The 13,748-nt window shown below is 46.8% G+C and overlaps 1 protein-coding gene across 1 annotated transcript; it reads left to right on the plus strand.

The window, feature by feature from the left end:
* The first annotated feature begins 2,864 nt into the window (after nt 1-2,864).
* On the plus strand, nt 2,865-13,606 carry LOC148213885 (zinc finger protein 213-like). The gene is made up of 3 exons (XM_088129735.1): nt 2,865-3,578; nt 5,241-5,932; nt 13,343-13,606. Exons 2-3 carry the CDS (start codon nt 5,249-5,251, stop codon nt 13,463-13,465), a joined length of 807 nt encoding a protein of 268 aa, XP_087985861.1. The 5' UTR covers nt 2,865-3,578; nt 5,241-5,248; the 3' UTR covers nt 13,466-13,606.
* Nucleotides 13,607-13,748: the final 142 nt, after the last annotated feature.

Below are 13,748 nucleotides of genomic sequence, written 5' to 3' on the forward strand. Positions count from 1 at the left end.
CCGTCTCGAGGGCTTCTCCAGGGCTCGGATTCGTGACTCTCCCACGCGTAAACGGGAGAGAGCTCTAGGCAGGCTCGGTTAGCGACCAGACGGGAGTGCCCATGGGTGCGGAGATGAAAGGGGCAAGGGCTCTTGCAAACCTGGGCGATGGGACATGGGGCCCTGCCGTGGAGTCCTCCGGTGCCTGTGCCTGCTTTCGCTTCATCCTTGCGGACGCTTAATTCTGCTGCCGGACAAGGGGAATCTGCCTGCTTTTCGGGCGCAGCTTCATTTTAAAGGTGAAACCCCTTAAAGCATATGTGTCAAACTCAAGGCCCGCGGGCCACATCCGGCCCGGCGTGTAATTATATCTGGCCCATGAGATCATTTTATATATTATTGTTATTAATGGCCCGGCGATATGAAGTGCTGGTAACACAATAAACTACAGATCCCATAATGCAGCGCTTCAGCTGCCTTGCCGAATGCTTCCCACGTTAATCAAGTCTAACTTATGATGCTGCAAGTTATTGCGAAGCTAGCCCTCATGATGCCGAAGAGAAAAGTTGATTCTGAAAACAGAGCCTTTAAAAACCGATGGGAGGCTGAGTATATGTTTACTGACATTGCTGGTAAACCCGTGTGTCTCATTTGTGGAGCTAATGTGGCTGTAATTAAAGAATTTAATCTAAGACGGCACTATGAGACAAAACATCAGGATAACCTGAAAGACCTGAATGCAGAGCAGAAGATACAGAAAGCAGAAGAGTTAAAGAAGAATCTGACACTTCAGCAGACGTTTTTTACCCGTGCAAAATCACAAAGTGAAGCTGCTGTGAAAGCAAGTTTTATTGTGGCAGAGGAGATCGCCAAATCAGCCAGGCCATTTACTGAGGGAGAATTTCTGAAGAGCTGCATGATCAAGGTGTTTGACGTCTTATGTCCAGACAAAAAGCAGACGCTGGCAAATGTAAGCCTGAGTAGAAATACGATTGCTGATCGAGTTTGTGAGATGGCCACTGATTTAAGAACACAGTTGAGTGAAAGAAGCAAAGACTTTATTGCATACTCTCTTGCTGTGGATGAAAGTACTGACATGACTGATACTGCACAGCTGGCCATCTTCATCCGTGGAGTGGACTCCAATTTGCGCGTTACAGAGGAAATAATGGACATTAAATCGATGCACGGGACGACTGGAAAAGACATTTTTGAAAATCTATGTCAAAGTATAACCAACATGAAACTGCCCTGGGACAAACTTATTGCACTTACAACTGATGGAGCACCATCTATGTGTGGTGAAAAAAGTGGACTAGTGGGAAGGATGTGAGTAAAGATGCAGGAGGAGAACTGTACTGGTGAGTTAACGGCATATCACTGCATCATACACCAGGAAGCACTATGTGGCAAAGTCCTGAAGATGGACAATGTAATGAGCACTGTAACACAAACCGTAAACTTTATCCAAGCTAAAGGTTTAAATCACCGGCAATTTCAGTCCTTTATGCGGGAGATAGATTCAGAGTTTGCTGACATTCCTTATCATACAGAGGTGTGTTGGCTAAGTCGGGGAAAAGTTCTCAACAGAGTTTTTGAGCTCAGCAACGAAATCTGTCAGTTCATGGACAGTAAAGGAAAAGACTCCACTAATTTTAGGGATGAAAAGTGGAAATGGGAGTTGGCATTTCTGGTTGACATAACAGCTCATCTCAGCGCCTTAAACCTCCAGCTCCAGGGACGTGACCGCATGATCACTGACATGTATGATGCAGTGAAGACATTTCAAGTGAAGCTGCTTTTATGGGAGACACAAATGCACCAGTGCAACTTGCTCCACTTTCCCTGTTGCCAAGTAATGTTGAACCAAGTCGGCACAACGGTGTTCCCAAATACGCACTTTGCTGATAAACTGAGTGCACTGCACACTGAGTTCGCACGGCGCTTTGGTGACTTTGAAGAACAAAAAAAGAATTTTGAGTTGTTTCGCAACCCATTTGCCGTCGATGTGGAAACCGCACCTGTGCAGATTCAGATGGAGCTGATTGAGCTGCAATGTAATGGTACACTGAAGGCAAAGTACGACACTGCATGGCCCGCAGAGTTTATTCACTCCATTCCCGCAGAAATGCCCCAGCTCCGTCTACATGCGGCTCGAACCTTGTGCATGTTTGGTAGCACATATCTGTGTGAGAAGCTCTTCTCAGTGATGAAGACTAACAAAACAGCACACAGGAGTCATCTCACTGATGAGCACCTGCAGTCCATCCTGAGAATCTCCACAACACAGAACCTCACACCAAATATAAACGAACTTGTTGCCAAAAAAAGATGCCAGGCGTCCAGCTCTGATAAAATGACATAAGAGCAAAGACAACTGAATGATTTGATTTGTTATTGCTGAAAAGCACAAATTTTATTTATATTTCCAGGTTTTGTTATGCAGCATGTTCATATTTTGAATTTGTATAATTTTAACAGGACATATTTTTATGGAGAGCAAAATCTTTTGGGATATTTAAAATTTAAGTTTATTTTTTATATAAAATGACATAAGTAAAGAAATTTGAATGTTTGTTCTTTTAACGTTTACTTTATTTCTAACTTGTATAATTTAGACAGGATATATTTTGGAGAGCAAAATATCATAAGTTATTTAAGGTTTGAGTTGATTTATTCCGGAATAATATTCCTGTCTGTTTTTATTCATATTTATGTTCAAAAAAGTTAAGTTTTAAAAGTTTAAAAGTTTTAAAAGTTTAGTTTTAGTGTGTTCAATAAATGTTTATCCTGTTCGGCCCGCGACCTAAAGTGTGTTTTGGATTTTGGCCCCCTGTGCAATTGAGTTTGACACCCCTGCCTTAAAGCAAGAGAAGAAAGGCGGGAAATCCACCATCGTACCCAGGAGAAGGGACTCGCCGCTTCTTTAGGAGGAGAGCCCTGCCAGTCGATGGTCGCCAGCAGTCAGAAGGCACCGAGAGGCACCTTTTCAGACTGCCCAATCTGAGCTGGGCATTTGAATACCAGTTGTTAGAGAGAAAAGGTACTAGCGCACTGCTCCTGACGTACTGCAGAGGGTTAGTTGCGGAGGAAGTCCCAGCCTCTGCAGCCAGCGATGCCGGGGTGAAGGACGGTGGGCGTTGCAGCCCAGCGACATCTGCAGGACTCTCCCGCCCATCCTCAGCAGCAACGAATTGCTCAACTGCAGCTACGGGGGCAGATCAGCGCGTGCCGCTTCCGCTTTCAATCGCGGGGCTTGTGTCTGAACCTTTGCCTTTCCCGTGCGGGGCGTGGGGGATCCGCTCCGGCGGGGCCCGGCCGGGTGACTTTAGCCTTGCTCAGCGCCGCCGCCGCCCCCTCCCCGTCCGGCTTCAGCGAAGGGGTTAAATGCAGAGAGCTCTTCCTTGACGCCTAGAGAGGAGGGAGCCGAGACGCAGGGCGAGCGAGCGAGGGACGGAGGGAGGAACAGGGAAAGGGAGGAAAGAGGGCTCGAGCCCCCGTTTCCTGCCCCACCCGCGCCCCTTCCTGCTCTCCAGCCGCCTGCGCGTGCCGGGGCTGCAGAATTCCCCGCGCGGGGAGGGGCGCACGAGCGGCGCCAGGTGGGCGACTACGTTGCAAGAGGGCGATTGAATCCAGGGCGGGGGGGAGCGCAATCAGGAAGAGGAGAGGGGAGTCCCCAGGTGCAAGGGGGGAAGGGGGACTCCTTCCGGGCGGGGGGAGGAGGAGACGGGCTTTTCCCCGCTCGCCTTCTGATTCCCAGCCTTTGCTTGCGAGGTTTTCTGCTCCGTGCAAGCCGCTGCGTCGCCGCTTGTCCTCCGTGGTTGCTGCTTCTCCAAACGGCTCTCTGATCTCCGTAAAAGGCTTCCTCCAAGTCCCCCTCCTTCCTTTCGCTCCAAAATCTTGGTGCAACCCAGCTCCCAGCGTGGTGTTTTCCGGGAGGTTGGGGACTACCATTCCCACGTTCTTTTGTCGCTGCTGGGGATGATCCGGTCCCAAAGGTCTGGAGGGTAAGAAGCGGAGGATGCTTCCAGAGGGAATGTAGTTCCCAACCTGGAGGCTAGAGGTGCTACCCTCCGTGGGCATGAACCGTGCGAAGAGGAGGCCAGTGGCGTCTGGAGGCCTGGTGACAGAGACCTAAGAGATATCCTGGGTCAGCCAAGGGGCAGCACTGTCCAGGTGGGCTGGTTTTGAGATGCAGCACCTGGCTCTGCCTCTCTTACCTGTCCAGATAACCTTCCCAGTGGACTGCTGTGGGCTGACCATCTCGCATCCTTGTTTATGTCGGCCCACCTAACTGAACAGCACCACAGGTGGAGGTTTTCAATTTTATTTTTAGTTCTTTTGTGGGTATATAATTTTCCCTGGAGAAGAAGCTTCCCGCCATTTTTACAACTGCTAAAATAATGAGAACTTTCTGACAGCTTTAGAAACAAAGGATTTTTGGTTTCGCTCCAAAGGGCTTCTGGGTTGCTTTCTTGTGATTGTCCTCTTCTGAGATTTGTTTGACTTCATATTTTAGCACGCAGCTCCAAGATTTCCTAGCAATCTTCCATTTAAATATAAACTTGTGCAACTCTGCTTAATCTCCTAATGCCACCTAAGGTGCTGACCATTTTTTTTTAATGGGAAAGGTGAACTCAATTTTTTTAAAAAGTCATTATGCACTTAGAAGGCTATCACTGTTTAAACGGTTACAAGAAAATACAATAATGCACCATCCAGACTTTTGCAGAAAACCATTAAAGACGGGGTTGAAAACCAGCTGTCAAATAAACGGTGCCTTGTATCACATCAGACAGGGCAGCTTCAAGAGGGAGGCCTCAGAATTGGATGAGGACTTTCAGCATGCAGAGGCGAAAATCTGCTGTTTGAGCTAGTAAAAGCTGAAAATGTTTTTTCTTTTTTCAAACTTTTCAGCAATTGCCTTAAAATTATTTCTTTATTAGTTTGGTTTACATTCCTCTTTTGCACCCATAGGGTATTCACAGCAATTTTAATGGATTTCTGCAGAGAGAGTATTCCCATCCAGTAAAACAGCTGGGTATTGATTATCTGCCCTTCTGATCTCATATAAGGGTGGAATCAATAGTTGATTTGGAGCCAACTTAATAAGTGGGCATTCTTATATAAGAGGAAACACTACATTAAGGATCCCCAAGCCAGATCCAGATCAGCAAGAAGCACTGGGGGAAACAGACCTTTATCGATCCTCGGCTTGCCTTTTGTGCAAAAGTAATCATTTGAATTTCTCTTCCTGCCAGGGAGAAAGATGGAGGAACAGGATTTGGCGGGATCCTTGGCAGGAAAGAGAGGGCCAGCGAGGGCAGGTGTTCAAACTGAGACAACGGGGGAACGTCTGAAGGGCTTAACTACATCTCAGATTAAGCAAGAACCAGATGAGGGGCCGGAGCAATTCTGTGAGGTCCAGAGAAGAGAAGTTCTGAAGGCTCCATATTTAGATGGGAGAAACTCTCCATTTTCTCCATCCCCACCAGAGGAGAATATTAGACCTCCATTTAGCAGAAAGGCTGATCCCCATCCATGGTGCTTCAGAGAAAAAGCTGCAGGTCAAACCCTACCAGACCTGGGCTGCAAGGAAGTCCCTGAATTCTTTGAAGGCCTGGATTCCCCACCGGAAGTGAAGGAAGAGTGGGTGGAGGAAGGCAAACTCAACTCGGAGCTGCGATGTCAACGCTTCCGGCAGTTTTGCTACGAGGAAGCTGAGGGGCCCCAGAAAGTGTTTTGTCAACTCTGGGAACTCTGCTGCCAATGGCTGAAACCAGAGCGTCACTCCAAGGAGCAGATCCTGGAGCTGGTGATCCTGGAGCAGTTCCTGATGATCCTGCCGCCAGAAATGCAGGGCTGGGTCCGGGAACAGGGTCCGGAGACAGGAAGCCAGGCAGTGGCTTTGGCCGAGGACTTTCTTTGGAGGCCGCAAGGTGGTGAGCAGAAGGTGAGCATGGCTCCTTTTCATGTTCTACACCAGTGTTTCTCAACCTTGACAACTTTAAGATCCGTGGACTTCAACTCCCAGAATTCCCCAGCCAGCCAATTCTGGGAGTTGAAGTCCATGGATCTTAAAGTTGTCAAGGTTGAGAAACACCATTCTACACCCTTGTAGAATCTGAGAGTTGGAAGATGCTGGGGAGGGGCCTTCCAACTAACCCACTATGGGAGTGTTTTTAATGTTGAATAAGCAGCCTAAAATCAGGAGGAGTCTGGTGGCACCTTTTTCCAACTAGAACATTTTATGAAAAGACATAAGCTTTCGTGAGCTGGAGCTCATAATCAGGTGCACGGTGTGGCTAGATTTAAATTGGGGTGAGACGGGGTAAAGGAGAGAAAGATAGGTGGGTGATGCAGATGCTGGTGACATGAGAAACAGGTTAGAAGTACCTTACCGAATAGCAAAGTGTCCTAAACCCAGTGGGTGCGCTGAGACCTTCTGAGATGGCCTGGAACCTCTCAATGTGTGTGAGTTCAGCAAACTCTCCCTCGGTGGTGCCGTTAAAGAGAGATCACAATACATACAGTCGGTTTCTGACACATTACAATTGTTAAGATACTTGTGATCTGTGTCTCGGGTGTCTTGCAGCTGCATAACCAATCTGTCTTCCACCAGGTTCCCCTCCGTCCTCATTTTGAATTTAAATTTTCAGTTTAAATCCTACATCGGCCCAGCCACTCTATGCCTCCGATGAAGTGAGCTGCAGTTCACAGAAGCTTCTGCCTTTTAATTTATTTGCTGCATTTATATCCACCCTCAGTGCTAAATTCTGTGGAAGTATGACAGTTCCTTACACCCAGTTAAGAAATAGGAATGGCTAAACTGGATCTGTTTTGGCTGGCATTCTTCTCAGATTTCGGGATGGTCTTCTCCATCATTGCCAGTCTAAGAGATTAAAATTAAGACATGTCACACTTGTTCTGTACAACTAGACTGTGGCCTTTCCTTGTCACTTTACAAACCTCTAAAACTGCCTTCGGTTGTGCCACCTCATTGCTCCATGGATTCCAGTGGTTTTGCAGCCTTTTCAAATTATTTTGCCAGAGTCAGAGAAGTACTGAAATGCGAATGTCCAGTTGATCCTGGTTTGTGTGCTAGCTGTTGGCTGGTATTGAAAAGATGCGTCCCAATCATATTCTTAGACATCTTCATGTTTCAGATACAGGAGGATCTGGCTGACTTGCCTGATGATTCTCCCAGTTCTGAACTGGATCCAGCGGACATTGTGAAGGTTGAGGTCCCCATGGATGGTGACAGTGAGTAGACCAAAATGCTTTGAAAAACCTAGGGATGAATTCCTTTAGCCATAAGAACTTGGCTGATCAAACTGAAAGATGGTCCTGAACGTGGCACTGAGGGATATTTGAAGGTGCCTGTGACACTCTCTTGGTTCTTCTAGGCTTCGTGCCCCCTGATTTTATTCCCTTTCTAAAAAGTTTGCTTTAGTGAAATCATTTGGGAAGTTAGCAAGCTTCTGTTTTTGTTTCCAAGAAAGCTTCTGGAGAAATAAAAATGGTGGACAGCTGTAACTCAGTGGTGGCTTAGAAAATAGGGAGGGAGCAGCCCCATCAATTTGCTTATGGTAAGGGGCTTTTAAGGAGTGGCTGTGCCCCCCTGGCAGCTTCTTGGGAAGAGCTGAGCTCACCAAGACATCCATTTGTGAGAGAACCCATTGTGTGCTCTTAGAATTCCAAATGTGTCCATCAACCCCAGAGGAATGGGACCTCCCAGAGCAGAAATGTTTTCTGTCACCATGATCCTTCACATCTTTCTGGGTAAGCCACCAGCTGGGCATGACAACAATTGTTTCCTCCCCATGATGCTTCCCGAAAATGCTATCCACTACAAATGTTTTTTTTCTGGGGGTAATGCAGTCCTCGCTTACCAACTGCCTTGTTTAGTAACCCTTTGAAGTTGATGATGATGATGCTATCCGTTCAGTCATATCCGATTCCTGGCAATTCTATGGACCAGCTCTCTCCACATTTTCTGATCTTGTACGGCTTCTTTTAGTTGTTTTATGCTCTGGCTGGTGTCGGCTCTGATGGCATCTAGCCACTGTGGTTTTTGGCAGCCTCATTTCCTTTTATTGCTGGCCATTCTGAGCATAACTGCCTTTTCCAATGAGTTTGATCACATGATATGGCCGAAATAACTAAGGCAGAATTTTGTGATTTTGCCCTCCAGTGATATATCTGGTTTTATACGCTCCAGAACTTGCTTGTTTGTCACATTTGCTGTCCAAGGAATGCGCAGGAGCAACTCCAACACCACAGCTTGAATGAGTTGGTTTTTCTCCTGTCTATTTTTTTCATGATCCAACTTTCGCAACCATAGGTAGCTATGGGAAACACTATAGTGTGGACTAATGTGCATTTAGCTGTCAGGCTGATGTCCTCGCTTTTCCATACTCAATTCATGCTCACCATTGCTGTGCGACCCAGTGCGATTTGACACTTTATTTCTGGACTGCATTCACTGCTTGGTTCAATCTGCGATCCTAGGAAAGTGAATTCTTGCACGCATTCAATCTCTTCACCATCAACTGCTATTTTGACATTTCCATTCCTCGCAGTCATGAGCTTGGTCTTTTTGATGTTCAGGAAGAGGCCAAACTTCTCGCTTTCTTTAATCCTTTTAATCAGATGTTTCAGGCCTTCTTTGGTTTCTGAGATGAGAGTTGTGTCATCAGCATATCGAAGATTGTTTATGTTTCTTCCTCCAGTCTTTACTCTGATTTTTGATTCTTTAAGTTCCAGCTTCCTTGCAATCACTTCAGCATACAGGTAGAATAAGAAAGGTGAAAGAATGCAATCTTGCTTTACTCCTTTCTCTTTCTTGAACCAGTCAGTGTCTCCATACGGTGTTCTCCCAGTGGTTTCCTGATTTGTGTACAGTGACTGCACCAACTTGACCAGGTGTGTTGGCACCCCCAGGTCTTCTACGGCTCTCCACAGCTTGTCATGATCAACACAGTCAAAGGCTTTCTTGTAGTCTACAAAGCAAATGTAGATGTTCTTTTGATATCCTTGAGATTTTTCCATGATCCAGCATAGATTTGCAATATGGTCATGAGTCCAATGCGATGCTGGTCCCAGTGAACTTCGTTGTCTTTCTTGCTGCTCTTCGGAAATCCACATTCAGTCTCTGTGCTCCCTCCCGTTTGCCTGCTGCCTTGCCTGCTGTTCTGTGCTCGGCTATTCTGATGGTTTCATCGGAGAGCCGCTTGTACTTTTTCTGTGGCTTGTTGTGTGGTATGTGTTCAACTGCTGTTTCAGTGATGGTCAGTTGAATTTCTTGCCACAGTTCGTCTCAGCAGTGTCCAGCAGTTCAAACTTGTTTTTCACCTCCATTATGCACGTGGAAGGGATGTCAGACTTCTTTGGTGGTGCGGTCATTTTGATCTTGCATAACTTGACCCTGATCTTAGCCACCATCAATTCATGATCTGAATCGCAGTTGGCACCCAGATATATCTTGACATCGAGGACTGAACTGGTCCATCGATGGCTGCATAGGACATAGTTGACCTGATTACGGTGCAGTTTATTGGGTGAGGTCCAAACGTATAAGCGACACTTGTGTGGTTTGAACCAGGTGTTCATGATTCAAAATCGATTTTCTTTGCAAAATTGAACCAGACGATCGCCTGCGTCATTCTCCTCCCCACGTCTAAAGCTGCCAGTGATGCCTGTTTCCTGTTGGCTGCCAACTTTTGCATTGAAATCACCCAGTATGTAAACCATGCCTTTTTTAGGCACTGGCTTCCGAGTTCTTTCGATACTAGCATAGAAATCCTCTATTTTGAGCTCTTGCATCAGTCATTGGGGCGTAGACTTGGACTGTGATTTTGAGGGGCTTGGAACAGATTCAGATGGTCATAATGCAATCATGAACTGTTGAGAAGCTTTCCACTCCTTGGGCGAGTTTCTTGATTGTGATAAATGCCACTCCATTCATTTTCCTGGTGTCATGTCCTGAGTAATAGTGAATTCCTCAGACTGGAAATAGCAGTTGTCCACCCAGTATAGCTTGCTTACACCAAGGAGGTTGATTTTCAACCTGGCCATCTCCTGTTTGATGATATCCAATTTACCTGGGCTCATTCCTCGGCCATTCCATGTTGCTATCTGATGTGTCTTCGTGCAGCGCAGACCCTTGCTTTCACCAATGGCTGCATCAGCAGCTGGGATTCCTGCTGGATTTGCCCCAGGCACATCATTAATGCCTTGACTACTCACTTCAGGTCCTTGCTCTTCCTCAGTAGCTTCTTGGGTACCTTCTGGTCTGGGGGTCCTACCATTGGGCACCATATCTGATTCATTTGAGAACCTTTCCATAAAATTTTCTTGGCAAGGTTTTTACAAGGTAGGTTGCCAGGTCTTACCTCAACCCTCCCCATTTATCTGGGCTTGGGACCAGCATGCAACTTTCTTTTGAAGTTACAACAATGCTACCAAAAAAAAAAAAGCCTTGCGACCAATCCTCGCATTTATGACCATCGCAGAGTCCTGTGGTCACGTGATTGCCATTTGCATGCTTCCCAACCAGCTTGTGACAAGCAGAGTTAATGGAGAAGATGGAAATAAAATCATAAGTTATGGTCATGTGATGTCTCACTTAACAACCACAGTGATTTGCTTAATGACCAAAGGGGAAGTGAGGTCATAAGCCTGTTGTGGTCACATGATTTTCCGCTTAGTGACTGTGGCTCTTAGCAACAGAGTTGCCAGTCCCAATTGTGGTCACTAATCGAGGACTACCTGTTCATTCATCATCTCCCTGCAGCCTTATTCTTCCTGCAATTGAAAGGGATGAAACCAATGTAGAGTAGGGGGCCTCTTCTGCTATGGGGCCATTCTTTGGATTGCCTTCCTGTTAGACAGAGGTGTTGTGTTGTAGTGGTGAAATACTGGCCTAGGACTGGGGATACCCAAGTTCCAGTCACATCTTAGCCATGGAAGGTCCCTGGGTGTCAGCCCCGCTTGGTAGACCAGACTAAGAAATTAATTCCACAGGAAGACTAAAACTTTTTTTATTGAGACTGGATGTAATAAGAGAATCTTGCAAGTCTGATTGTGTTGTACCTCCTCCCCCTTTCTTATACTCCTGTGACTTAGGGAGGTGTCTATCTGAGCCTCTTCTGATTACAGGTAGTCCTCAACTTATGACTACAGTTGGGACCGGAACTTCCATCACTAAGTGATGCGGTATAAAGCCCTATATCATGTGACCACTTTGCTTAACGATGGCAGTCCCAGTTGCTGTCATAACCCCAGGAATACGTGGGTTGTTAAGCGAGGACCTGACGTGACTGTGACATGGGAAGGCAAGCAGGCCAGTGGGTGAGAACTCCAGGTGAGAGCTACAGGCAAGTGGGTGGGTGCCATGGGCATGCAGGCAGGTGGGTGAAAAAGCGGCAGGAGCAGGAGTGACTTGCAACCTCCGGCCGGCTTCCCCATTGACTTTGCTTGTGGGCAACCATCAGGGAAGGTTGCAGATAGTGATCTCATGATGTGAGATGCTGTAACCATCTGTAACGAGATGCTGTAAATGCGTTACAGCATCTCACATCTCATGATGTGAGATGCTGTAACGAGATGGTGTAATTGCGAGCCAGTTGCCAAGTGCCTGAATCACAATCACATGACCATGGGGATGCTGGGATGGCCACAGCTTCACAGACCAGTCATAGTCCCCCTCGTTCAGCACCATCATACCTTTGAGTAGTCACTGAACAAGTGCTCATAAATCCAAGGTCTACCTGTATGGAAGGTGCATTGGTCTGTCCTTCCTTCCTTCCTTCCTTCCTTCCTTCCTTCCTTCCTTCCTTCCTTCCTTCCTTCCTTCCTTCCTTCCTCCCTTCCTCCCTTCCTCCCTTCCTCCCTTCCTCCCTTCCTCCCTTCCTCCCTTCCTCCCCCCTCCCCTCCCTTCCCTTCCCCTCCCCTGTTTTCTTTCCTTAAACATTTTTAAAAGGAATATAAACCATGGAAGAAAGAAGACATATAAAAAGAATGTAGTGGTAAAATAGGTTGGTTGGTTTTACCCGCTCTTGCTGGGAGTTCAAGGAACTCCTCTGCTCTAGGAGTTCAAGGAATTCCTTGCTCTAGGAAACAAGGATTGACTAGTTAGTTGTCCAGTAAACTTCAGAGAGAAAGAGGTATTTGAAGCCAGGGTTTTCTAGTCCCTGTCTTAGTAGTCTGAGCCTATTCTGTAACTCTGCGTTTATGTTTGATACATAGAACTACTTTCCCCCTGAGACTACATCACCTTGGGTGATTGATGTGGGCAAGAAGGAAGGCAATGGGCAGACCCCATCACAAAGGAGGGTTGTTTCCTTCTTGTAGTGGTGGTGGTAAAAGCTACCCCTCCACACACACTTGTGAGCTGCGTTCACTACCAAGCCTATGAGATGCCCCCCCAATACATGTGAACTGCTTAAAGGGCCCTTGTAAGAAAACATTCACAGCAAGCTGAATTGGCCCTGAGTGGCAGCAGGGGGAAGACTCACAAAGGGACCAGTGGTCCAGTAAACCAAAGTGTTTCTATCCACTGATCATATCTCAGAGATAGTATAGTTGCCATGCTGACCTGGTAGGAAGGGATAAATAATAATAAGGTCACCCAGATGGGTTGTTAAAAAATTCCAACATCACACTGTAAGCTACATGGTGTCTGCCTGTTTCTTTATCATGGTAATGTAGTGGGCCAACAGTATATAAGCTGCGGTTCTGCTTTTTTTCAGGGCTGCTCAGCAAGCTGCCAATGCTTTGTTGGGAGCCTGGTGTACACGTTGTTGTTGCATGCTTAATAAATTTATGTTGCATCTTCAACATGATTTGATAACTTTATGCAATTATTTGGCTTTTTTATTTAACATTCTCTATCCCTCTTCTTTTATGCATCTCCCTTTTCTCTCCCTTCCTTCCCATTGACTGCCAGGGAGTAATCAGGTTGCTCTCACTGAGACTTTTGAGACGACAGCAAGAGCCACGTGGAATTAGGGTGGAAGTCAGAGTTTGCCTCATATCTCTGATGCAGATGCACTTCTCCCCTTTCATAAGCATCCTCAGCACGTGGCAGCACTCGGGTACCCTTGTTGGGCTGGGAAGCTAAGCAGGGATCAGCCTGGAGAGTCCATGGATGCGGGACAACTAGGGCTGAAAGCTAGACTGTGCAGGGGGGTGAAAAGAACACCCTGAAGAAGAAAATGACAAATAGTTTCCATGTTGCTGTTGAGAAACTTGTAGTAGTGTAGCCATGAAATCCCCAGGCATTGAGGGTCTTTCAAAAGAGACTTGGGCTGACTTTTTGTGCAGTATAATTGATGTCCTTCTAACTTGCTTGTTCTTCCAGGAGGCCCCGACCATCAACAGTACTTCCTCGGAGAAGCAGCGGACCTGCCCCAGCGGGTGTACAGCAGCAGGAAGAAGAAGGCGAGTTTTGATTCCCCTCCAAAGAGCCAGAAAGTCCCGCTGAAGGAAAAACTGCACAAGTGCCAATATTGTGGGAAGCTCTCTGACTGCCGCGCCCACCTGATTATCCATGAGCGAACCCACACGGGAGAGAAACCCCACAAATGCTCAGCTTGTGGGAAAAGCTTCACCCGGAAGGAATCTCTGATTATCCACGAAAGGTTCCATACGGGGGAGAAGCCATATAAATGCTCTGTGTGTGGCAAAACCTTCAGTGATAAAATTGGGCGGCTCATCCACGAGAGAACTCACACTGGGGAGAAGCCGTACAAATGCTCCGAGTGTGG

The sequence above is a fragment of the Python bivittatus genome, unplaced genomic scaffold (assembly GCF_059951505.1).
Source record: "Python bivittatus isolate LINGU-HERP-01145 unplaced genomic scaffold, Pbiv_v1 ctg000810_np1212, whole genome shotgun sequence".
In the NCBI taxonomy this organism is placed as follows: domain Eukaryota; kingdom Metazoa; phylum Chordata; class Lepidosauria; order Squamata; family Pythonidae; genus Python; species Python bivittatus.